The sequence below is a fragment of the Strigops habroptila genome, chromosome 2 (genome assembly GCF_004027225.2).
Source record: "Strigops habroptila isolate Jane chromosome 2, bStrHab1.2.pri, whole genome shotgun sequence".
In the NCBI taxonomy this organism is placed as follows: domain Eukaryota; kingdom Metazoa; phylum Chordata; class Aves; order Psittaciformes; family Psittacidae; genus Strigops; species Strigops habroptila.
Window position 1 is genome coordinate 103417783 of NC_044278.2, and position 23418 is coordinate 103441200.

At 44.3% G+C, this 23418-nt stretch overlaps 1 protein-coding gene across 2 annotated transcripts in view; it reads left to right on the forward strand.

The window, feature by feature from the left end:
- The window catches only part of ATP8A2 (ATPase phospholipid transporting 8A2), a 328378-nt gene extending 310767 nt beyond the window's left edge, over window positions 1-17611 (forward strand). For both annotated transcript variants that reach the window (XM_030477755.1, XM_030477756.1), the window contains exons 36-37: window positions 1569-1660; window positions 10400-17611. In XM_030477755.1, coding sequence (XP_030333615.1) covers window positions 1569-1660; window positions 10400-10497 — 190 coding nt within the window. In that variant the 3' untranslated portion in view covers window positions 10498-17611. The remainder of the gene's footprint in view (window positions 1-1568; window positions 1661-10399) is intronic.
- Window positions 17612-23418: the final 5807 nt, after the last annotated feature.

The following is a 23418-nucleotide window of genomic DNA, read 5'->3' on the forward strand; positions in this document are numbered from 1 at the left end:
GTACAAGTTTCTAGTTCAGCTGTCAATGTTTAGAGACCATAGAAAAAAGAGGCGGATTCTTCCCTTTCTTTCGTGGACATCTCATTATGCACTGAACAGGGGACTGTGAGCCTGGATACTACCCTAATGGACTATTAAATGGAATATAAACCTGCATGGCTGGATTGCGTATTATAGGCATCTCAGTGATTCTTTGGTTACTTTCTTGTTTGAAGCTAGCAAACTGCTTCAATGAAAGGGAGTTGTTTGCTTAAAGCTGTTGTAACTTTGTTGACAGCAGCAGCTGTGCTTGCTGGGATTTCCATTCCATATAGTTAATGTATGTGAATTTGTAATCTAATCCAAGAAACATATCAAGGTCGGCATTTAGACGTGTATCCATGTGTGCAGCATAACCAGTGGAATTACTGCTTGTGAATAAAGATGTGAAAGAACAAGCAGACTATGAAAATGGAAACACAGTATAAATGTAGTGCAAATGGGACAAAGACACTCACTGCAAGGAGCTGCACTCGCGAACAGATCCCTTCTATGCACTGGCTTCATCTTGGTGTTAGGAACAAGGATGAGATGGAAAAAGAACCCAACACAATTTTAGAGGAACTTTAAACTAAATTAGACTGTAATATCTTTTTCAAAATCATCAGATATGAAACAGTTTTTTGAGGCTCCAGTGCAATGAGATGTGGACACCTATGTTATTTTATAACCCCACTGAATTTAGTGGGACTTGTATATGTAATTAGGTGTTTTGAAAGGTCAGGATCTTAGCCATTGTTTAATTCTGGGCATAAAGTTCTTAATGAAATTAGTTGTGTTTTTAATAAAAATCAAAGTGGAGAGCATCTCTACTGATTTGTGTACATATACTAAACCTGCTGTAAGCGTATGTATTTTTCATCTTAAGTTTGTATTTTCACTATCTATGAATTCAGTAATAATTTTTCATGCTTTTGACAGGAACTGTGTAAACTAAAGGGGATTTTAATCAAAAACTGGCTAGAAAGTTTTCTTTACAGTGTGGGAGGTGAAAAGGAGAGTGTTCTTTATAAGATAGTTAACTATGGGTCCCACCTTTGGTTGCTTCAGGCCATTTTGCAGGTGTGATAGAAGCCTTTTACCATGTGCTAAGTCAAAGTGCTTTGCTCCTTCTCTCTAAGGCAGTTTGTGGGTGTTGTGTTACATGTATATAATACTAAAGAGAAATCTCATTTTTAATGTTCCATATCACTTGATGTCAGACTTCTGATACGGCTTGTAATAACGTATAGGCATTGCATTAGATAGGCATGCCTATCTACTAGGCATTGGGTATTCAGAAATCACAATGATGGTAATATTAGGGATGGATTAACTAAAAGTAAACTTACACAAAGTGGCCTTAAAAAGGAGGAGCTTCCATTAGTAGTTCTCTTGATAATGTGCAGTTTAAAGAAAGAGAAATATCTTTTTCATGGTACAGGCATCTTAAACACTGACGAAGTCAAAGCTGCCAGGTACTTTAGTACAGTTGACTTTTACCTTGAAATTATCTGGTTACTCACTGGTACTTTTTTTCTCTTTCTCAGCGTGAACGAACGTGATCATTTGTTGAAAAGGCTCAGCAGGAAAACTCCTCCGAGCCTTTTCCGTGCTCATTCTGTCCAGCAAAGTGTATCACGTAAGTAGCAGATCATGTATGCACGTGTGTTTCACAGCAGTCAGTCCCGCATGAGGGAAGCGCAGGGTGATTATTTTTTAATTAAGTTGTAGGTAGAGGTAATCTAGCGCAGAGGCTGATGAGCTGCCAAGCAAGGCACATACATTTGGAAGTGGAATTAGTGTATTTGGCTCTAGGCAAGTGGAGCTCAAATGTGGATAATTCTCTAGGATTCAATCAACAGGCCCAGACAACAAAATCCCTATACGGAGTTTCTCTAAATGTAAAATCCTGATAGTCTCAAAAACACTGCAAAATCAAAAACTCTGCAAGATAAAATGTTGTGATAGAGCCCAGCTTAAATAGAAATGGTTTCTTTATGCAAACTTGTATTAGCTGTAGTTAGCTGAGGATGCAGCCATGTTTCAGGGCTGTCACTTAGGGGTTTTGTATGTGTCCAATGAGGAAAACTCTCCTCTCCCTCTTTGTCCTCTTCTGTGATAAGAGAAGCAATGTCATGCACACCTCACTGCTGCTGCTATTTGGGAAAAATTGCATTTCTCATTGGTGTAGAGGTCAAACATTTATTCATCTTCCTAGAAGAACATGTGACAGGCCTTTATCTGCTGAACCTGACATTTTTTTGTCAGTGTTAGAAAGGCTTCCATAGCATTAAAAATAATCTGGTAGCTCTGTAGGACAGGTATCCTGAATGACTACGCTGTCTCAAGGGGCCAGGGAGTCTGGTCAACCCCTTCTAGTAGTAGAATGTAGTCTCTCGTGATTAAAAGGTGATCAAAATATGCTTATCTTACTAAAGAAAATAGCCCGCAGTGTGCAGTACTGCTGCACGCAGGGCAAGGGGCAGGCACTCAGATTTGGGTTTTGTATTGCCATTGCAGTGAGAAGTGGCACTTCATGACTGTTTAAGAATCCCAGGGAAGTCAAATCTCGTTGCTGGCTGTGCCATCTTCTGTGGCAGAATTGTTGTGGTTCAGCCCATGGAGGCAGAGCTGGGATTTGAGAAGCCAAATGCCAGGGGTATTCCTGTTTTCCATAGGGAATTCGACTAGAAGGGGTGGGACTGTGATGGATCTGCTAGTCTTTATCCTTCATAGCATCCTTGCAAGGCCATCACTGTCAAGGGATGTAGAGTCTTCAGTGATCAATCCAATTGCTCCTGGGAAAAGAGACTGGTGCACAGAGCAGCCTTGTGGACCGTGTGCTTCTGCAAGGATTTAATCCTTTGTGTCAAGGAGCCAGGGATGCTGATGGCAGCACGGCTTTGGCCATGCAAACATGCTCTTTGAGGAGATTCCAAAGACGAGGATTGGCAGAAGATATCAACAGAATGCATAAATGAATTGCTGTCAAATAGTCTGCTTAGAGACTTACCACAGTGCAGAAACGAGATACACCAGTGGTAACTAGTCAGACTTGATGTATGCTCTCAGTCTGATAGAACACATCATCACGTTGTTAGTAGGTGAATAGCTATTGGGAGAGAAAAATGACATCAAAACAAACCCTGATTTGGATAACTAGCTTCCCTATAAATGCAAATTAAGTGCTAAATGAGTCAGGCCACTCAGGACAGGTTACAATCAGCAGTCTGTTTTCCACATGAACATAAATTTTGATTGTGAAGCTGTTAGGATTGAAAGATGCATTTTATGGCATATCCATGACTTTAAAACTGCTGTCATCTCTTGTCAAACGTTATTTTCCAGTGTTGCATAGCTGCTATATGTACAAGGCCATGTGAAATCCAGGGAACATATGTGCTGTTTTCACAACCCTCAATCGTACAACTGTTTACGAAATGCTAGAAATCTTCAAAGCAAGGAATTGATGAATAGGGCAGTAGCCTTGACATGCTGGGGCAGTATCTTAAATCACACTACAAGCACTGTTCAAAGTCTGGAACTGTTCATATGTCTCCACCATGCTCAAAGTTTCCAGCCTGTGAAGGCCACTTCTTCCAGAAATTGCTTGTGCGGCTTCAACTCAGAATCTGGCACTTGCATGTAAAGCAGGAAGATAGTTTGTTTGGTTAGAGCTGACAAAGGCTTAAGCAAATCAACTGCCTTGGTCCCAGGAAGGAAAGAAAATGGGATTAAATTTCCTAGCACAGATCGTAAAGGTGCAGTACTCTTCAGTGAGTCACATGATTTTTTACAACAACTGTTTCTAAATTTTTGAAGAGAAAATAAAGGCTAAATAGCTTTGTTTCCAATTACATGGAAAGGAAAAAAATGTCATGGGGAGTTTCTGGCCTGCTGCTAGTGGTCTACGGTGGCAGGAAAAAGATGACCGAGGTAAGTCTGTACAGACTTGTACAAAAGGAAGAAGCTCACACTGTGTGTTTCTTTATCTTTCTCTTTTTTAGAAATGCTCCCCAAAAGTATTAGCACAGCACTTCAGGCAGGATGCATGGCTGGGGTGCTCCTATATATCAGCAGGCTCTGGTGGATCCAGCCCCAAAATGGGGGGCACAGCCACACAGCCAGTGTCATGTCAGTGCTATACAGGAGTGCCAGCCAGGATTAATCTCTTAAACACCTCCGTCCAGTAAAGAAACTGGCTCAGAGTGACTGCCTTGGAGAGTAGCCCCTGTCGGGAGGGGTATACCCTTGAAGTTTATAAGATGTTCGTGGCTATTTTTCTTGCTTTGGTTTTGTGTTCCTGAATCATGTAAAGCTGTCAGAAGCACGAAAGAAATCAATCTACTAGATAGATTTCTACTGTCAAAGTTCATATGATTCCTTCCTACCAGTATAACTTCTGGGAAGCTTTATGAAAACTTTTTAAAAACATATGGTGAGATTCCTGTTGGGTGTTTGTCTTGAGACCTCAGTGAAAGAGTTCTATATGGTTGCCAAGCCCATAACTGTCTCAGTAGAATCCTATAGGGAGCAGTGATGACACTGGCCTCTGGGCTTGGTGTAGCTCTTGGTGAACGTGCCTGGTGAAATCTGAGATTGCCTGTTGCCATTTGCTTTCTAAAAAGAGTGAGCAGGAAATGCCACCAGGCTCCTCTCAGATGTGTCTTTGAGTTCTTTGCTTTAGGGTGCTGTGGGGCTCACATTTAAGGGAAGGAGCAATAATGACTCCCAAAAGCTCTCTCTCTCGGAGGCTTTGCTGGCAATGAGGTTTTTCTCCTTGTGAGCTTTCTGCAAGTCTCCATCTAAGCTCATGTCTCTTTTTTTGCTGCTACTTTGTGAAAGTAGCATCTCCTTTAGATAAGTTCTGTAGATGCAAAAGATGGTTCTTGACTTCCCCATACTCCTATGTGACTGATCTATATCACCTGTGCCCTCAGAGCCTCACCAGCAGCATGGGAAGGGTGATGCTCCCCACTTGCTCAGGTACCCTCAGACTTGTCTGTCTATAAGCAAAGTCCCATAACACCTCTAGTGCGGTTTCCCTCCTGTAATTTGGAATCCTTACTGCCAGTGTTTACTTGTCATTTGTCTCAGCATGCTCTTAAAAATAGAGCTGAATCCTGCCCTTGTTAAGCACTGCTCCGGCAGAACTCCCCCTGAAATGTGGAGAACCATGCCTGAATGAGGATTACTGCATTTGGCCCAGATTTCCTATGCTAGCAAAGAAAATCCCCCTTCCTTTGACAGAATATGGTGCTTGCATAGAGTAAATCTGAATGCAGAGCATATGGTTTGCACCTTATTAATCAATGGAGAAAAAGCACCTGTCATCTGAGGCTCATTTCACAGCATGGGGGCTGGCGAATAATAAATAATAATAATGTGTTCATGCTGAGGGCTCTAATCCCGCCATTAATCCTCCACTAGCAGACACCTTCCTCTCACTTCTCTGCTGGTGCATTTTGATTTGAAAAACAACAGGGTAGATACTTGAGATGCTTTTTAAACTCCAGTCCTTCTTACCTTGCAAGTGTTTGAAATATTCTGTATTTTGTTCAAGCTAGATATTTGTTGACTGTCAAGTGGAGTTGCAATCTTTTAAAATCAACTTAAGAAAAAGAAATAGAAATAGTTTAGAATTGATGCTGTGGTATCTGGCTCCGTTTTCTACATGCAAATACCAGTATGTTAGTATCTAGGGTGAAATAGATGGGACCATTTGTCAGAAATTCCTCCTGGGTCCTTTAGAAAACACAGGCATAGTTTATCAGCAGAGAAATGAATGTTTTCTGTAAGCATTAGTCAAAATAGTCAAGATTTAAAGCAGCTCTCGCTTTCCTGGGGTAAGTGGAAGAGGGTTGCCAGGGAAGTCAAAGCTGAGTTAGCATTTACTGTTTAATTGGTGGATATGAACTGTGACATCATAGCAAATCTCCTTAAAAAGTGTGCAGAGCCAGATGTTTGGCCAGAGTGAGAATTTGGCTGGACAAGTGATGCCCTAACATTGATTTTTATGTCAGAGACATTTTTTGGTATCCAAGAAAAAATGTTTCCTAAAAGAGATTTTTCTTTAAAAAAAAAAAAAAAAAAAAAGCCCTTCCCATCCCCCAGAACCCTAAAAATTGGAATGAATTTGAATCTGGGCATTTTTCTCCAAAGGCAAACAACATGATACTAAAATGAATTTTTTGCTTTGAACTACACTAAACCATAATACTCCTGCACCTATGAAATGGTGAAATGCTGCAGAAAGCAAGGTTTCTGACAGGCTTCTGGTGAGAACTTCCCTCTTGCTGCTTGGGCTAAACAAACCCTGGAACAGACAGTTCAGGTGTATCGGGGAGAGTGCAAGGAGTAGGAGGCCTTTAAAATAAAGCCCTGAAGTAGCTAAAACTGTCACTGCAGTCCTTCCATGAGCAGATTTTCTGGAATGAAAAGAGTACTCTGGGCTCTTTCTGGTACTGATCTTGGAAGCTGTTGGGCTTGCACAGCGTTACTGTGTGCAAGACACATGCATGGAGATAGTTTCTCTAATCCAGCATTGCATAGACCAGAATAGTCATTCCAGTGAACAGAAAGAGAGCGTGTTAAATTAGAAACCTAATGGGAGACTAGATTCTGATCAATTAATAGAATATCAAAGCTTTAAAAAAGAAAAGCCAACAGGATGCTTTTAAAATTCGGTAGGTTGCCTGATAATAATCTGCTATGAGTGAAACCTTAGATTTGATGAGAACGTGAATCTCCTCTTAACAAATGAGCCCCACTGACAGATACTCAAGTGTGCTTTTCAAGTGTGCATTAGTAGAAGTCTCTGAGTACAAAGGTCCTTCCTTCTGTAACGGCTGCGAGTAGGTTGTGCCCAGAAAGCCCCAAAGAAATGTGCTCCTTCCTTGGGCTGCTGCAGGACAGCTGAACAATGAGGGCCTTGTTCCCAGGGCAGGCTCATAGGTGTGGTTTAAAACTGGAGTTGGAGGAAAAGTTCAAATGTCTGAAAAGTTCCCTAGTAACAGGCAGATGGAAACTTTCATTGTTTTCGGATGGGATCTGAAAACAGTGGAAATGTAGAGCTGATTGGGGAGTGCGGATAAGACTCCAGCATTCACAGCGCTCTGACTCCACAAGGCACAGTCAGCTGCCCAAACAGCTCAAAGCTCAATTTTAATTGTAATCTGAATAAAAAATGTATATGAACTCATCTTCCTGTATAGAGACCAACAGAAAAAGTTTTAAATAAACTGCCAAATGTTGAGCTTCAACTAAGCAGGGCAGTGTGCGAGTATGGGGGTCACAGCCTTTCCCATGATGTACTCACAAACCCCTCTGTGCTGATACTTCAGGATGGATCAAGAACAGGAGGATGCTATTCTTAACCATTGATCATCTTAGCCTGAAGTATTTTGCTGTGATAAGGTGTTTTCTATAGGTGTGAGGGTGGTGAATATATTTCTTTGGTTGCGTTTTGCATTGGCTTTGCAGGATGCTTGGCCTGCCTGGCTGTTGATAGGCCTGTGCTAACACTGGAAATAAGCAGGTCATGGGAAGATTCCCGGGGTTGATGTGAATACACACTCGTGTGGTCAGCGCTGGATTTGCAGTAGTCATGGCAGTTGAAGAATCCCCTGCACTGGATGATTTTACTGGATGAATAAATACAGCAAAGCCATCTTGATGCAGACTAGGTGTTGTGGTTTAAACACCAGGTTATGAGGCATTGGCTTCAGTCTTTTAGGGCTTAAGCTTGCAGTCTTTCACCAAGTTGACTTTCCATGAAGAAATTAGCCAAAAAAGCTAACAGTATGCTGGCCCTTAGAGTGGAACAAACCCAGTGGAAGTGTTTGTTTGAATGAATCTAGTAGTTTTTAAATGAAAGCCTGTTTTGTAAATCATATTTCCTTTGCAATTATCCAGCATGTACATACGTTTTTCCAAAAGTCTGTTTGCATTTTGTGAATGTATTCTGTGAACCTTCAGCTAGAGGCAGGAAAAACCAACCTGTACCTTCATAGCTGTATGTATATTGGCATGGAATTGCTTAGGGAAAGTCAAATGGGATGCTGGGAGGATCAGTCACTTAATCAAATCAAAGTTCATACTGACCTGCAGTTGCTCCAAGAGGGAGATGCGGCTGGAGTTATTTCTGGATGATGTCTTTCTGTTTGAACCCCCTCAATTTACTGGCAAAGATATCCTATCATGCTTGTGGTTGAGGTCAGCTAACCTGCTGATAGTGTGCTCTCCTGCTAAGGGAGCAGGCCTTCTGCCTTAAGAGCTCAAATCTACACTGAAGCCCCTGTGTCTTCAGAGGTGACATTCACCTGCACTCTGTGAGGGAGAAGACCCTCCACATTAACTGAACAGTGGTCATCCCTAACGCTGTGGGTCTCTTCCCAGCATCTTACAGCTGTATAGGAGTTGCTGACCACCCTCCCTGTTCCAGGCATTAGCCAGAGGAAAAGATCTAGGAGTGCTTGAGCATCTCTGCTCAGCTCACATGGTCCCAACTTGGTGGTCAAGGTGAAGGTTTAACAAGCCTCATTCAGGGGACACAGTTAATTTCTGGGCTTCTCCTGGCTCCCAGCATCAGTCACTTGCTGAAAAGAAGGACGCATTCAGGCCCTCCTGCTTTAAGAGGGTGTCAGCCCCTTGTGTTCTTCCGTCATGGGATCTGTATTGTGCTCCAGACTTTTCTCACCTTGCTATGTGATGGTGAGGAATATCATAGAATCACAGAATGGTTTGGGTTGGAAGGGACCTTAAAGACCATCTAGTTCCTATCCCCCTGCCGTGGTCTTCCGCTAGACCTGGTTTTTCAAAGCTTCATCCAACCTGGCCTTGAGCCTTTTCAGGGAGAACTCCTGAAAGGTATTTGCTACGTCTCTGGGTAGCAATTGGGACATTCGTCCCTATCTGATGCTGCGTCTTTCAGCCTGGGGTGAATCTGGGGCAGGATTTCACAATTCACAAGCTGTTGCTTCCAGAGATGCTCGGGGGAGATGGAGAGCTACCCATGCAGAGTTAGCCATGGTATAATTCTTGGATTCTCCCAGGCAGTGTTTACATTTGCCAACTCTTCCCTACTTTCCTACTACAAAGCATTAGCTGGTTCTGTATAGCCTGTGACTTTCCTGTTGCTCCATTTTTGTAACTATGCTGATCTGGTGTTCTCCTTTCTGGTTACCCATTTACACCTTTCCTTGGTGCCACAAAGTCTGTTGTTCTTTGCTATAGTTTTCTGTTCTGAATTTTCTTTAGGGTCATGTCTGCTGTAAATCATAGAATCATAGAATAGTAAGGGTTGGAAAGGACCTTAAGATCATCTAGTTCCAACCCCCCTGCCATGGGCAGGGACACCTTGCCCTAAACCATGTGGTCCAAGGCTCTGTCCAACCTGGCCTTGAACACCGCCAGGGATGGAGCATCCACAACCTCCCTGGGCAACCCATTCCAGTGCTTCACCACCCTCACAGTAAAGGACTTCTTCCTTATATCTAATCTAAACTTCCCCTGTTTAAGTTTGAACCCATTACCCCTTGTCCTACCACTACAGTCCCTAAGGAAGAGTCCCTCCCCAGCATCCTTATAGACCCCCTTCAGATACTGGAAGGCTGCTATGAGGTCTCCACGCAGCCTTCTCTTCTTCAGGCTGAACACCAAATATTGTTTGGTGTTTCACCATGTTGGCCCATTATCTTTTGAGACTGTTTTACCAGTAATGAGGTATTTTGCTGGTGATGTCAGAAATGTTGCTTGCCTTGTCCACAATACTTGAAAAGAAATCAGACACACAGTTATTTTCATCTGAGTAATTTCTAAGGAGACTGAAGGATGGTACTAGCTAACAGGAATAACTTGTGCAAAATAGAGACCTCCAGAATATGTTGAAGTTTGGTCTATTCAAGATATGGGCGACTGGCCAAGAGAATAAAGAGTTGTTTGTTGTGATTTGTCAGATGACACCTGGAAATTGTTAAAAAAAAAAAAAAGCCTGAATGGAGTTAAGAAGAAGATGTGACTCAGATCCAGTTGTGGTCTAGACATTGCCATGTTCCTCAGGGAAAGTTCTGATATCAAGCTGATTATAGAGGAATCGAGCCAAAAAGCAAATCTCTACCTGTCGTGTCTTTAAAGAAGCTCTGCCACTATGCGAGTACATGTGGTGTCCAAATCAGTCTGTAGCTTTTTACTCAGGTTAACTCAGAGGGAAGTGTTGACTGTGTACACTAACCTGGCCTGGGAAGGGGAGCAGTAAGACAGAGCTGGCAGCAGACATCCTTTCTGTGCCACATGGACAATGTAGTGCCCAGCGGTACATGCTGTGCATGCCCTTGAGCTGGACTCCAGTGATTTATTTTTTCTTCCTTTGCTTTTTCAGATGGGTATGCATTTTCTCAAGAAGAACACGGTGTCGTTTCCCAGTCACAAGTTGTTCGATCCTATGATACAACCAAAAGGAGAACAGAAATAGAATAAATGGTTCTTTACTTGTTGGGTGGTGGGAATAATGGGACTTGGATCAATGTATCCACTGTTAACACATTCTTGACTAGGGTTGGCAGCAGCAGCCAAAACACCAGAGAACTCATTTCTGTGGCCTTAGCCAACAAGTTTCTGTATTCTGCAAACCTTGAGTACATATTGTGGGGGGAAATCATTGTTTGAATTCAGTCACAAAGCTCTGCCTAAAGTTCTGTTTATGTTGTTATGAAGCATTTGACTGTGCTATGTGAGGTGTGAAATTAAAAACAATGTTTTACCACTATTTAAAGCATCAGCATACGGTTGCTCTGGGAGAAAAGTAGAAAATTTATGTTCCATGAGAAATCAGTCTTTGCTTAATTGGAACGGGGTGCTGAGATTTCCTGTTTTGTTACACACAGACCAAATGCACACTGCTGCATGAAGACCTTACTCCTTCTAATATTCACTGTTTACTAATTTGGCTGAAATTTTTAACAGACAATTTGGCATACAATTTTTGATTGCAACACCGTCTGTAGCTGCAAATGCTTATTTGCCGCCTTATGACAGAATAACACAAGATAGTAATGAATTAGAGTATTTCTTGCCCTCTTACAGGATTTATTAGGGCTCTATTTAGCTTTCTAAAACCCAATTAATAGCTTACCAAGCCAGGATGTGGAAGTCAGGGAGCTCTGTAAGGCAGCTGTCTTTGGTGGATGGCATTGTGCATGAAGGTGAACTCAGATGCCTCCTGGTAACTCTTCATGATGTATTTGGATGCGCAGTTCAAATGTAGCCTTCCGTTATCCCATTCCCACTTTAACAATAGAACAAAACCAGTGAGATCTTAAACGGTACAAGCTTGTCAGATGTTCAGAAAGATGATGTGCATGAGGAGGCTGATGCTGTAAACCTAAATAAGCATTCTCCTGACCAGGTAGAATGGGCATGCAAAAGAAAGTTTGGAAGGGTTTACACATGTGCATGCACACACATGTGCACACACACACTGGGCTGGTCACTGTGAGTGGAGACCTGTTTGTTTGTTCAGCCAAACCAGTCCCTCTTCTAGATGTGATCCATCAACAGGCTTCCTCACACACTTGGACCCGTGAGCCCTGGAAAGAATGCTGGCTCCATGGCCTTGCTGTGCCAGTAGGACAGGCGTGCTGCTGCATAGATTGGAATTTTGAAAAAAAGCAAAAACTGGGGCATAAGTTAAAGCTGAAAGAGCTCTTAGAAAGCTTATGCTGTCCTCCAGACAAGTTCTATTAATTTCAGTCGCCAAGCCATGTTTCCGAATAGCATAAAGTAAATACTGCTGTGTTTTAGCCAGGTTTCGTGGTTAATGTATATACTACATCAGTGCATTTAAAAAGTTGGCCTTGTTTTTTGCCCTATTGACCATCATCCAGAACATTTTATTGATTTAAATATATCCGAAAGCAATTTGAATATGAATATGTTTAGTGAGGAGAAGGAAAACACCAGCCTGGTCCACTGGCATCATCTTCCTTAAGGCTTGTGAGTAAATGCCAGCACTCAAGTGTCATAGTTCAATTCCCAGTGCCACCTTGGAGGCTCAGAGTCCCCTTCCATGTCAAAAAACAAATTTAGCTCCTGCAGCACCAGGCAGGATTGCTCTTGGATTAGCCTGATGGCACAGAGGGAAAAGTCATCACCTTCTTTCTGCAGTGCTAATGAGACAATTATGCAATAAGGGAAACGTGCACATAATTTTGCCATAGGCATGTATGTCAAAGGGCCAAGTGTGGGTGTATGTGTTTTCTGGGAGATGTATTTTGTTTAAAGGCATGAATGCTAGTGCAGAGGATAAAGAAGGGGAGGGTAAACTGATCCCAGGAGCTTTTAAATCTTAATGCCGATCTAACCTGTTAAACACTTTCTTTTCTTTAGAAACAAAATCTATTTAGGAAATGTGTGGTGTAAGCCTGTCGTCAAAATTGCTCACTGTTTCTTCCTTTTGTACCAACACAAGGAAAATTAACTTCCCACAGAGACAAAGCGAGATCAGCTTAGTCTTTGTACTCTAAGCCACACACTAAACATTGGTATGTAAACAATTCAGAGGCTTTTCATGAGGATACAGAAAAAACTTTTTAAAACCTCTGGATAATGAAGAAGGGTGAGTAAATGTGTTGAGTATTGAATAGAAAGGATCCTGGAGTCTCTTCTGTTCTTAACTTAGTGCAAGAAAGTTTTACGGAACATAATGAGAGATTCTGGGGAGGAGTGGCTGTCATCTAATGTGATTTATTTTATTAGTGCAGACTATGGGCTGTATCATTCTGACCTCTCTGTAAATTGAGGTCAGTGTGTGTCACAAACACAAACCCTCCCTAGAGTGAAGAGTGGCTTAGATTGAGGTACATGTGTTAGTTGTCAGCTCAATGGGAATTACACATGGGGTTTGTCACAGGGCTATACAGTATGTGACACTGGGGCTGGCAGGTCAGACTTTATCATCACTGTAAGGCCTTAATCTCTAGCTGAGTTAATCCTGTAGAGCCCACCCAGGTCAAGACCTGGCATTCTTGTTCTTTGGAGTCATTACAGGAATTAATATATTGTAATATGCTGTAGTCTGACTGCTGGAGTTGATTGTCTTGGTGAACACTGAAGAGGTGTATCCTAGTGGTGTGTTAGCAAAAGGAGAATGGCAGCTGCTCTGCATCAACAGAATTCCTTGTTCATTAACACAAGTGCATGTAGCAGTAACAGCAACTGCTGAAAGCACTATTGTGTTATCAACTAGACAGGATATTGGAGCAGAAGGAATAGGAGATTTCTGCTTGACTGTCCAGACTTAACCACCTAGGGTTGATCAGAAAAGGGTTTCTTGGGCAGCTCAACGCACTGACTAAAGTGGTGGTGAGTGGGGAGGAATATTCAGAAGGAAGCGGTGATTTTCCTGAATTAAACCTGGATCTGGTTGCTCCTTTTTGTACCACCATAATCACTGCTTGCATAGAAGCTGCTGTTCCTTTAACAATTGTCTAGTAGCAAATTAAAGCTGGCAAGCAGGAGCCTGAGCTGAGCACTGCTGAGAAGTCTGTTGACATTTTCTTTTCCTTGACAGGGCTTCAGGTCTTGCTATAGGGAGCTAGTATGGGAAGTCAGTAATAACTTGTCAAGGAGAAATGGCAAATAACCAATAAAAGTATCTGAGTCAAACTAAGCTGCTAATGTATCTAAAAATGTGTGTGGAGTTAGCATGAACTATGTGGGCTGTAAATTAAGATAACAGTCCAGCCTTGCTAATCTGCACTTCACTAGACCACACGCCTCTTAGTGCACGCCAGAAATGTGCACTCTCTTCCCTTGCCTCAGCCAGCAGCTAATAGCAGATACTGCAGGGAAGTCTCCTGTTACCAAAATTACATTATTTTTACAGCATGTACAGAAGTGTGTTTGCTGGGAGACAGTCAATGCTCATAAATAAAGAAGAGAAAGCTCGGGTGGACCAGAAGAAGTGAAATGCAGGGACTGTGACATGGTCAGTGGCCACACTGGGGGCAACTTGGCCCTCTATGCATAATTCCAAGAACTTGGTCCTGAGGCTGTCCCTGTCCTGCAGGCTTATCTTGCCTTTTTTGGGCTAGCTTACCAAATCTGCTGTTTTGCATTGCCTCCAGTCATCAGTGCGTACTAGTGGCGCCCTATTTATGTTGGTTTTATAAATAATGACTTTATTTTTATATACTCTGAGGACTGTACTTTTGCTGTTATGCCTCACAGCTCAAGTTTGAAGCAGATCAGCCCTTGAGTGGGCACCCGCCCCCAAGAAGCGCTTTGGATTCGTCAGATTTCTCCCTATTTTTAAGGCATTGAGAATATTTTACTTTAGTTTTGGATCATCACACAGTATCAATGCCTTAAACTTCAGTCAGTTTGTAGGGAGAGCAGTTTATGTCTTGTTGGGTCTAACAATAAATGGGAATGATATGAAATACCTGATGGGTTGGAGGAGAATTTGGCTTTGTGCTATACCTGGTCTGGGTAGCAGTTTGCTTCTGAAACATGGCACTGATCTGGGACGTCCCTCAGTCTCTGGACAGGCTCCTTCCATCCTATCAGGAAGAACCCTTGTACTCACCTCTCTCAGAGCCTGTCTATGCTGTAGCTCCATGCCTCCTCAAGGATGCTGAGCACCAAGCAGATGCAGATCCTCCTCTCTACCTTGTCCCCTGGATGCAGCCCTGAGGCTGTCCCATAGGCAGGTATTAGAAGCACAGCCAAAGCACCTATCAAATAGGGAGAGTTCTGAATTCAAATCCAAGTGTTGTTCCTAGCCATGACTCATAACTACCACTGCAGACAGTATAAAGAGGTATACAAGAGATGTAGACTCAGCAGGCTATGAATCTGACAACTGGACTCGTACACAGCCCATTCCCATCCAACAGTCAGGCCCTGTGTGAGCAACTGTGTCACTTGCTGAGTGAGTGAACAGGCAATGACACTTCTTTTGAGCATGTTGCTTATTTGCAGCCATGTCACTGTTGCCCGGAAGCCCTCTGAGCTGGAGCTCTGTCCCACATCCCACTCTAAAGAGCAGCTCTCCAGCCAGGCTGGGAGGCAGCCCCAAGGAGCTGCCCATTCCATAACACAGTGCCATGGCTGTCTTTGCATCCCAGATGGTGGCTGGTGGGACTCCGCCAGCAGCAGCAGGGGTAAAACAAGCTGCTCCAGGAGCACAGTCCCCGCTTCTTTGGAAGCGACCTGTTAGTGCTGAGGAGGTCAGGCCTTTAACATGACCTGAGCTTTCAGGCAGGTGGTTTCTTTCTGGAGCTTATTCTTCCTGGTGCAGAGTGCTCTGGGTTGACTGCAGGCAATTCCTGTTAGAATAGATTGAAACATGCTTTTACCCATTTTCTGTACCACACACAAAAGGCTCAGTGCTTTGTCTAGTGAAACCATGTGCATTGCTTTTTTCTTTTTTTGAGCTTTCTCCTTCTGCATGTGGTTGGGGCAAGTCTCCTCAGTTTGATTACACAGTTGGCACAGCCCTGTTACCATTTTATTTTCCCCAGTCTTATAATATTGCTTAGACTGGCTTCTTGGAACTGAATAGCTGCAGGAAGGAAAGAGCTCAGATCCTTTTACCTGAAAGCTTCATTATCCTCCAGAAACCCAAGAAAGCCTCTGCTACCCTTTAGCACTTGTGACCAGAGCTGTGTGTCTGGAGAAGGCCACAGGACAGGTCAGTGCAACAGATGACAACGAAATAAACTTTTCATACCTTTTCCATACATAGCAGCAAGATTAATGGAGGATTTGAGCCTTGTTGGCAAATGAAAACCAGAATGTGGCCCTGTGCTGCTTGGCCACACAAGTGAATCCCAGAGGTGATTGCTTTTCGGTGACCTGCAGAAAGCCCAGACAGCCTGGCTGGTTTTATCTGGCCAGAATGTGCTCTCAAATGGGCTGTCAGGAGTGGTGAAGGGACTGGGAAACAAAATAGCCAGGCCAAGACCACTGCTGCTGTTAGAAGCAAGGCAGTGGAGGGATTTCTTGGGATTCCCTGATGACCTGGGATAAATCTTACTTCCTGGTTCCTTCCTGTGGCTCTGGGAAAGAAAGGTTGAGAGCCGAGTTGTGAGCTCCGTCACCTCCTGAAGTTGAGCTTTCTTTGACGCCAAGCTGAGCCCTGGGCTTGGAGAAAGGGAATGTGTCCTTGCCAGATTGCTAAATTGTTTACTGGCTGCTGTTTGCCTCATGGACCCACAGAGATAGAGCACTGGAATGAATTATTGCAGTCCCGGCAGGGAATATGTTTCATGGAGAGATAATGGGACTTCTTAGGGGTTGCTCCCGGGCAGGTCCTATCCCCCAGGCTGGTGGAAGGGGCTTGTTAATCTGGGGACCTGGGTCTTTTTGTGATGGTGTGAAGCCTAGAGGTTGTTTCATTTGGATTCATGGCCTGCTCATTTGTGGTGTGGACAGATTGGCTGAGTGCTGGTGTTTCTCCAAAGCCTTCCCTTATGAAGAAGGTGAGACAAGTTTCCCTGAAGTCTGCCATGAGGAGATCATTCTCCCTCAGCTACTAAAGGGAAATAGAAGTGGGTAAATAACAAATTCTGTGTGGGCAAGCTCTGGGCAGGCACGCAGAAATTTAACAATGAAGAAAAGACTAACATATTGCCAAACTGTCACTGTGCATAGCTGGGAGGTCAGCACCCTTGTAATTATGGAGTGATGAAGCCAAGGGAAAAAGCCAACATTAACAGAAGGACGTGATTGTTTTAAATTCTGACCACCTTACTGGGTGGCTTCCCTGCGAAGATGTTCCAGATGTCGTCTTGGCATAAATTAATCAATTTCAAAACATCTGCAGGGTTTCTTAGAAAACATGGAATTTAACAGACAGTGCCTATGCTCTTCTTTGCCCTTCTGGTTGATGCTCTGAGTCAAGAAGGGAACGCAGGTACTTGCTGTTCTTACTGTCAAGAGCTCGTAGACTTGAAAGTTGCTGGAAGTTGTTTCTCAACTCTCTTTTTAAGAAAGGGCTCCAGATACAAAGCAATGAGGCAGCCAAGCCCTCTGGGACTGTGTGTGCATGTGTGTGCTGGAAGAGTCGTCTGACTTGAAATCCTCCACCTGTCCCTCGTCCTGCCCCCGAAGTGCAGCCCATTGCGCTGGGAGGTCAAATATTCAGCGGCTTGAGTGACAGGATCTTTAACAGCATCTTTTTCATCAGTGAGCCAAGTCATGTGCCCGCTTGCCTGTCATACCTGTACTTGAATTGCTTAAATATTGTTTCAGATGGGGACGTTTTAATCTGGATATGCAGAGAGGAGTAATGCTGTGGGGGGATATTTAATTGGCTCCCAGCAGAGCAGCAGTGGTGTGTGGGTTTTTTTCCTCTAGAAGTGTTACCATTTTCAGGTCCTATTAATGTCCTCTGGTAGTTTAAATACAGCATCGCATTACAGTGCGTTTCTGGGAGTTTATTTCCCTCCCAGACTGAATACAAATGAAGGTCATTTACTTGTATTTTTAGAAGGTTTGGAAAACTTAGGAAATTTGTAGCTTTGGACAGCATTGTTGACTGTTGTATGTCTGCACAAAAATATTTCCAATAAACCTTTTATTAAAGCAATCCAATGGACCAGGGCTTGTTTGTTTATTCCCCCCTGCAAGTTTTGCTGCAGGAGTTCAGTGTTAAATGCGTTTGAGATTTAGCCTGCAAAACTGGTGAGTGGCTTATTTTTATTTTTTCATGACCTTTTGGGTTGTGTTTTAAGGGCTTCCTTCTGTTAGTGCCAAGGACAAGGCTTGGGTTCCTTTAGAGAGCACATGTTCTCCTACAAATGATATTTTTGATCTCACTGAGGCTTCACCAAAATAAACCTTGGAAGACTTTTGTTCCAGCTAAGTCACATGGACACAGCAGGGGAAGATTAAGCCCTACAATCTCCTTTGCTCCCTTCTTGCAGCGAAATTTGCAAGAGGCTTTTTTAATGCTGGGCCTGCACACCCTTGTGTTTGCAGGGCGAGAGCGGTCTGATGGTGCATCGAGATGTGAGGTGGTGGAAGACCATGAGAGATGCCTTCCTCCAAACCATCCTGAGCCCAGGGGCATGAACTCTCCTGCTTCTGCCTGGTCAGGAATATTGCGTCCACTCTCCACTGATAGTGCTCAGCTGGCGCTGCCGAGCTCACTCGTGTTTCCTTGCCCAGAGGGGTACCTCTCAAGCTCATTCGCCTCAAGCAAGACTGACAGCGTGAAGCGCCACACAAAGGCTCTCATGTCCCCAGTAGCTTTGCCTCCACACACTCCAGGGGACACATGCTGTGATCCTCTCTGCTGCAATATGTTCTTTGCCTTTAACGAGTATTTTTTCATAGTGAGCTGTGAGCCACCTTGTCCCTTGTGCTGGACCTGTTGGGAAGCTGGTGGTGGTGTACTGGAGAGAATCTCAGCTGGGTGAGCCCATGCTGTAAGAGCTCAGGGCACAGCCAACTGAAGGCAACAGCATCATCTTCCCTAAATAAAACCATCAGGTGCGCACTGGGTTAGGAGTGATATTCAAGTCATGGCTGAAGTTAAATTTGCAGAAAAGATTGGCCTTACTCCATTTCTGGTGACCATGAGGAACACACATTATAAGATCCCGACAGAAGGTAGAAGTGAATGAGCTTTAACAAAGAGATTGTGTTGTCCAAATACTCTTAGACACTGGAATTAAACAGATTTTATTTATATATGGTCTGGCTAAAACTTTTCCTCCTTAGGGTGCTGTAACTTGATGAATATCTCTTTTTCCTTATAGATTGCCGACAGAATCACTTTTAAGAGCATAGAGAGACTTTCTTAAAACAACAAATTACTTCTGGATTTTTTAAATTGGGAAACAAAAAGGAGGTGTAAGCCAAATCTCCCCATCTCCTTTACGAGTCATTTCTTGAGCGCATTTCAAAACACTTTTATCCGAAAAGCCAGACTCAGTACCTGCTTTCCCTTTGTGGGGAATTAAAAAGCGAGCGATGAACTCCTGGTGTATCCCTGTTGTGCTGCGGTAAAGGCCTGCTCCTTCCCCGGGCCTCCAGAGCAGCAGTCCAGCCTGCAAGCCTGTAGCAGCAGGAACTTCACTGTATGTAAAAGCTTCTCACACATCTGGGCAATCAATTATGCCAAAGTAAAATTGATGGTAAACTTGAATAAGCTTTATTCAGTTGGTGGTGGGAGAACTCAGTGCTGAGAGAACTGCTCCTTGCACCGGTGTCTCTTGCACAGTGCACTGAAAGGGAAATGATTCTCAGAACTGTTAAATATAACGGATTGCTGCTTAAAGCCCTTATTAGATATATTAGTTGACTAATCACCTCAGAGACTTTCCCTCTAACAGTTTGACAGGCAAGGCTGGGAGAGCGTCTAGTGCTCATGTCCCAGAGCCAAGTATTTGCCAGAGCAGCTGTTAAGCCGGTTGCCGGCAGTCTTCAGTGCCTCATACCAGACCAGAGGAGAATCGAAGTCCCTAAACCCATAGATTAATGCTCGAGTCTGAAATGGAAGCATTAAAAAATAAAAGTGTAACTGAGGAAGATCCTGTTGAGAAATGTTAAAGCAAGAAGATTTCGGAAACATCCCTTTCTGTGAGTGCTGCTCCGGCAGTACCCAGACACCTAGCACCAGCACGGCCCCGTGCCTCTTCGATCCCCCCAGCATTGGGGGTGCAGCACATCCTCACAAACTTGGAAGGAGCAGTGGGTTTCCTCCTGCTTCCTCCTCAGCAGAAACAGGGCCTGCAGAGAAATGAGACTTGAAATATTGCTGAAAACCACTGCTGTTTTTCCAGGGAAGTGGTGGATTCACCATCCCTGGAAGTGTTCAAAGACCATGTAGATGAGGCCTTTAGTGACATGGTTTAGTGGTGGACTTGGCAGTCTTGTAGTAGCAGTTGGACTTGGTGATCTTAAAGGTCTTTTCCAACCTAGTTGATTCTGTGTGTGATTCTGTGTGTGGTTCTTGTCTGTCCATGCTGAGGAGGGAGCTCCAGGGCGGATGGTGAGTGGGCAATGTCCAAGGTGGGGGAATGTATAACATCTATATGTATTTACCCATACATAGTGAAGGCAACAGTTTAGCTTTTAAACTGAGAGCCTGATTCTGACTGCACGGTAGGTCTGCAGCATTTACTTCTGGTTTGCATTGATGTAAACTGAGAATCATTTTTTCCCCCCTAATGAGACATTTACAATCGTGCGCAAACTGTCTCATGTGTGAAGTCAGTAAGATTCTTTCTCTCAAAAGCAAATATCGAGGGCATTAGGAGCTGCATAAGCCAATATTTACCATTTGGGTAATAAATCATAGCAGAGACTGCACAACACGCTGGCATCCTCGCCTGGGACGAGCGATGTCCTGTAATGGGTCAGGCTTGCCCTGGTGTGAGTGGCTGCAGTGCCATCGAGCTCCGGGAAGCCTGTGGTCCAGCTCGGCTCAGTGCCCAGCAGCATCAAGGGCTCTGCCAGCCTGTCCCTGTCAGCTTTCAAAGTACTTTCCAGCCTGATGAAAGGAGGTTGCTCAATATCTCAGGAGGTGGGTAGGTCATTTTATTGCTGCTTTATTACTGCTGCCTGACATGATATTCACTTGCTCTGGCTTACTAGCATTGATAGGATCCAAAGTGGTGCCTTCCTACTTCTTTGTTTTCAAGTTACCGTACAAAGACAAACCAGTGTGGGTTTGCCTGAGCTGCTTCAGCGTCAAACACAAGGAAGGCTTGATGGAAAATAACTCATCTTTTTTGAATTAAACAGCACTTTTCAGCTTGATGTATCATTGTTTGCCTTGATTTTGCTGGAGGTTTTCTGAAGGGCTGATAACACTGAGAAAGTGATTCCTTACCTGAGAGATTATCATATTTAGGAGAAAAAATGTTATTTGTACCTTTTCTTGAATATTTAAATTCTACTTTTGCTATTATAAGCCTACTAAGTGGGTGAAAAAAGCCTGTGATGGCAGACAAGATTCTGTTTTCAAAGGTTAAGGTGAGTTTTCTTTCATGTTGCCTGATGTACTATCGACAAGGCAAACAAGACAAGGAGACTATGTCTGTCCTTGACGAGCTGCATGTACCCCTGGGCCTTGCCCGGTGCAGAAGGTGGCTGAGTTGTTACCTGTGTGGTTTCATCTCATTAGAAATAACCACCAAAAGTGATAAAGAAAAAGTAAATGAATGCTCTTTTGCCAAAGCCAGTGGCCAGGACAATGTGAGAGATGCAATCTGAAAGCTGTGATTCACATTACGCACCAGAGACGTTTCTCTCCCCCTTCTAATGAAGATCAGGAGTAAGTGGATACTTGGCCTCTATCACACCTAGCGACTTTTCAGCCATGCCTAGGGAAATGTTTGCAACCTTGCTCTTGGTGTTTGGGAAACCAGGAAGGTGTCACCTTTGATGTTAAATGGTTGTGTATTCTCCTAACGAAGCCGTGCCACTGCTCATTAACCAGCTGCCCCATATGCCCCCATCCAGTGGAGCTGCCCCCATGAGAGTTCCTCTGGGCAGCCACCGCAGCAATGCCCAGGTCCCCGCAGGGTGCAGGGCTGGCATGAGGACAAGCAGGGGATGGAAAAGACATGACACCCAGGGAAAATATGGACAAGCCAGCATGGGGGAGCTGAAGGTGAGAGGTGCAGGGTCACCAGCCAGGTGACAAAAGCCTGGGGTCAGCATGCTGGGACTTCCTGGATCCAAAGAACAAATTAAGCCAAGCAAATATGACAGCATCTTTGTGGGCAAAGTACAAGACTGGTAAATGTTGGGATGGGAAGAGGTGTCTCTGCAGCAGGGAGAGGGAAGCCAGCCCTGTGCCGGGGCTGCACCTGGGGTTGGGTCCAGAAGGTGGGGCACTGGCTCACCACGGGTTGCTAAGGCAGGACATCACCCATACCAACCTCACTCCCAGGGTTTGCAGCAGATGGGCCAACACTGATAGTGTTTGGCTGGTGTAAATCAGCCATGCTGTGGTGTTGGTTCATGTGGGGGCTTCCCATGGGTAAAGCCCACACTGGTATTTTGTGCTATGTGGTCCAGCATGGTGGGCATCTCCCTACTGATGAAGCATAGGAGGTTCTTACTGTGCCACTGACGGGTGTCATCTGGCCATTCAAGTTGCATGGAAACATTGTCACAGGGGTTAAATGCTTCTTTACAGGCTGGGGGACTCTGTGAACCCACAGGGAGGGAAGGGCCTCACTGTACTGCCTCCATGCAGTGTGGATGGGGAAGGGAAGAAAGGATGACAGAGGCTTAAATGATTTGCTCAGTCCATTTGCAAGTGTTCCTGGGCAGGAAAATACTGCAAACCCCACTGAGGGCAGAGAAATAATACAAAGGGACCTACAGAGAAGCAAGAAATATGAGCAGGAAACAATAAAATGAGATTCAGCTTGGAAAAATACAAGGGAATACATGTGGGGAATAATATTTAGTAACAATTTCACTGGAAGAATGGGAAAGCAGAAAATCTGGTGGGGAAAGAAGAGTTCCAGCAAGAGCCCAAGTGAACAGCAAATTAGGTATTTTGAAAGGGGGGTGCTGAGGTTAATGTGCTGAGCTGGGACCCGAACCCACCTCAGCTCGCTCTCCTATGCGCATTATGGGCCACTTTTAAGCAACAGCCTCTTACTGCACCAAGCTCTACTATCCTCTAGTAAACATGGCAATGGCTGGTACCAGCTGTGAGGAGGCACAAGTAACTCCTGCTAAAGGGGAGGATAGGGCTTTGTGCTCTGGTCATGCCCAGCTAGCAGGTAAGACCTTTCAGAATGGTTCTCCATGTGCCTATTGTGAGGGGGTCACGTCCCTGGGGATGGTTTTATGCTGTTCCCCTGCATGGCTCAGTGTCATGGGGCTGCCTACAGCTGCCTTGGGGGTACCAACATGCTCACAGCTTCCCTTGTGAGGACACCAGCAGCATGTTGGTGTGCACTATAGGCAAACCAGTGGCTTCTCCCCACCACCATTACTACTTACCATGCACACCATCTCTGGCATGGCACAGCACTGACAGAACACTTCAGTGCCTTGAGTAAGTAGCAACGTACTCAGAAATAGGCAGTGAAATAGTATGCCATGCACTTCAAACTGCAAATGAGTGAGAACATAAATTTAAGGGGTGTAAACAGCAGGAAAAAGAGGAATTGTTTAGGGCAGTCTGGGAAGATGGGACTGAGTAATGGGATGAAATTGCACAAGCAGAGAGGCATACAGCCTCGCAGGGAGGGTTTCCTGAGCCATGCATCATCCTGCACCGAGCTGCGCGACCCGCCGCAGAGAGCCCATTGGGAGCACTCAGCAGGGCTGCAGGATGTGTGAAATGACTGCAGGAGTGTTTCCACAACTTCTTACAGCCATACAGGGCTAAAAGCATACTTACAGGCCACGCCACAGGTT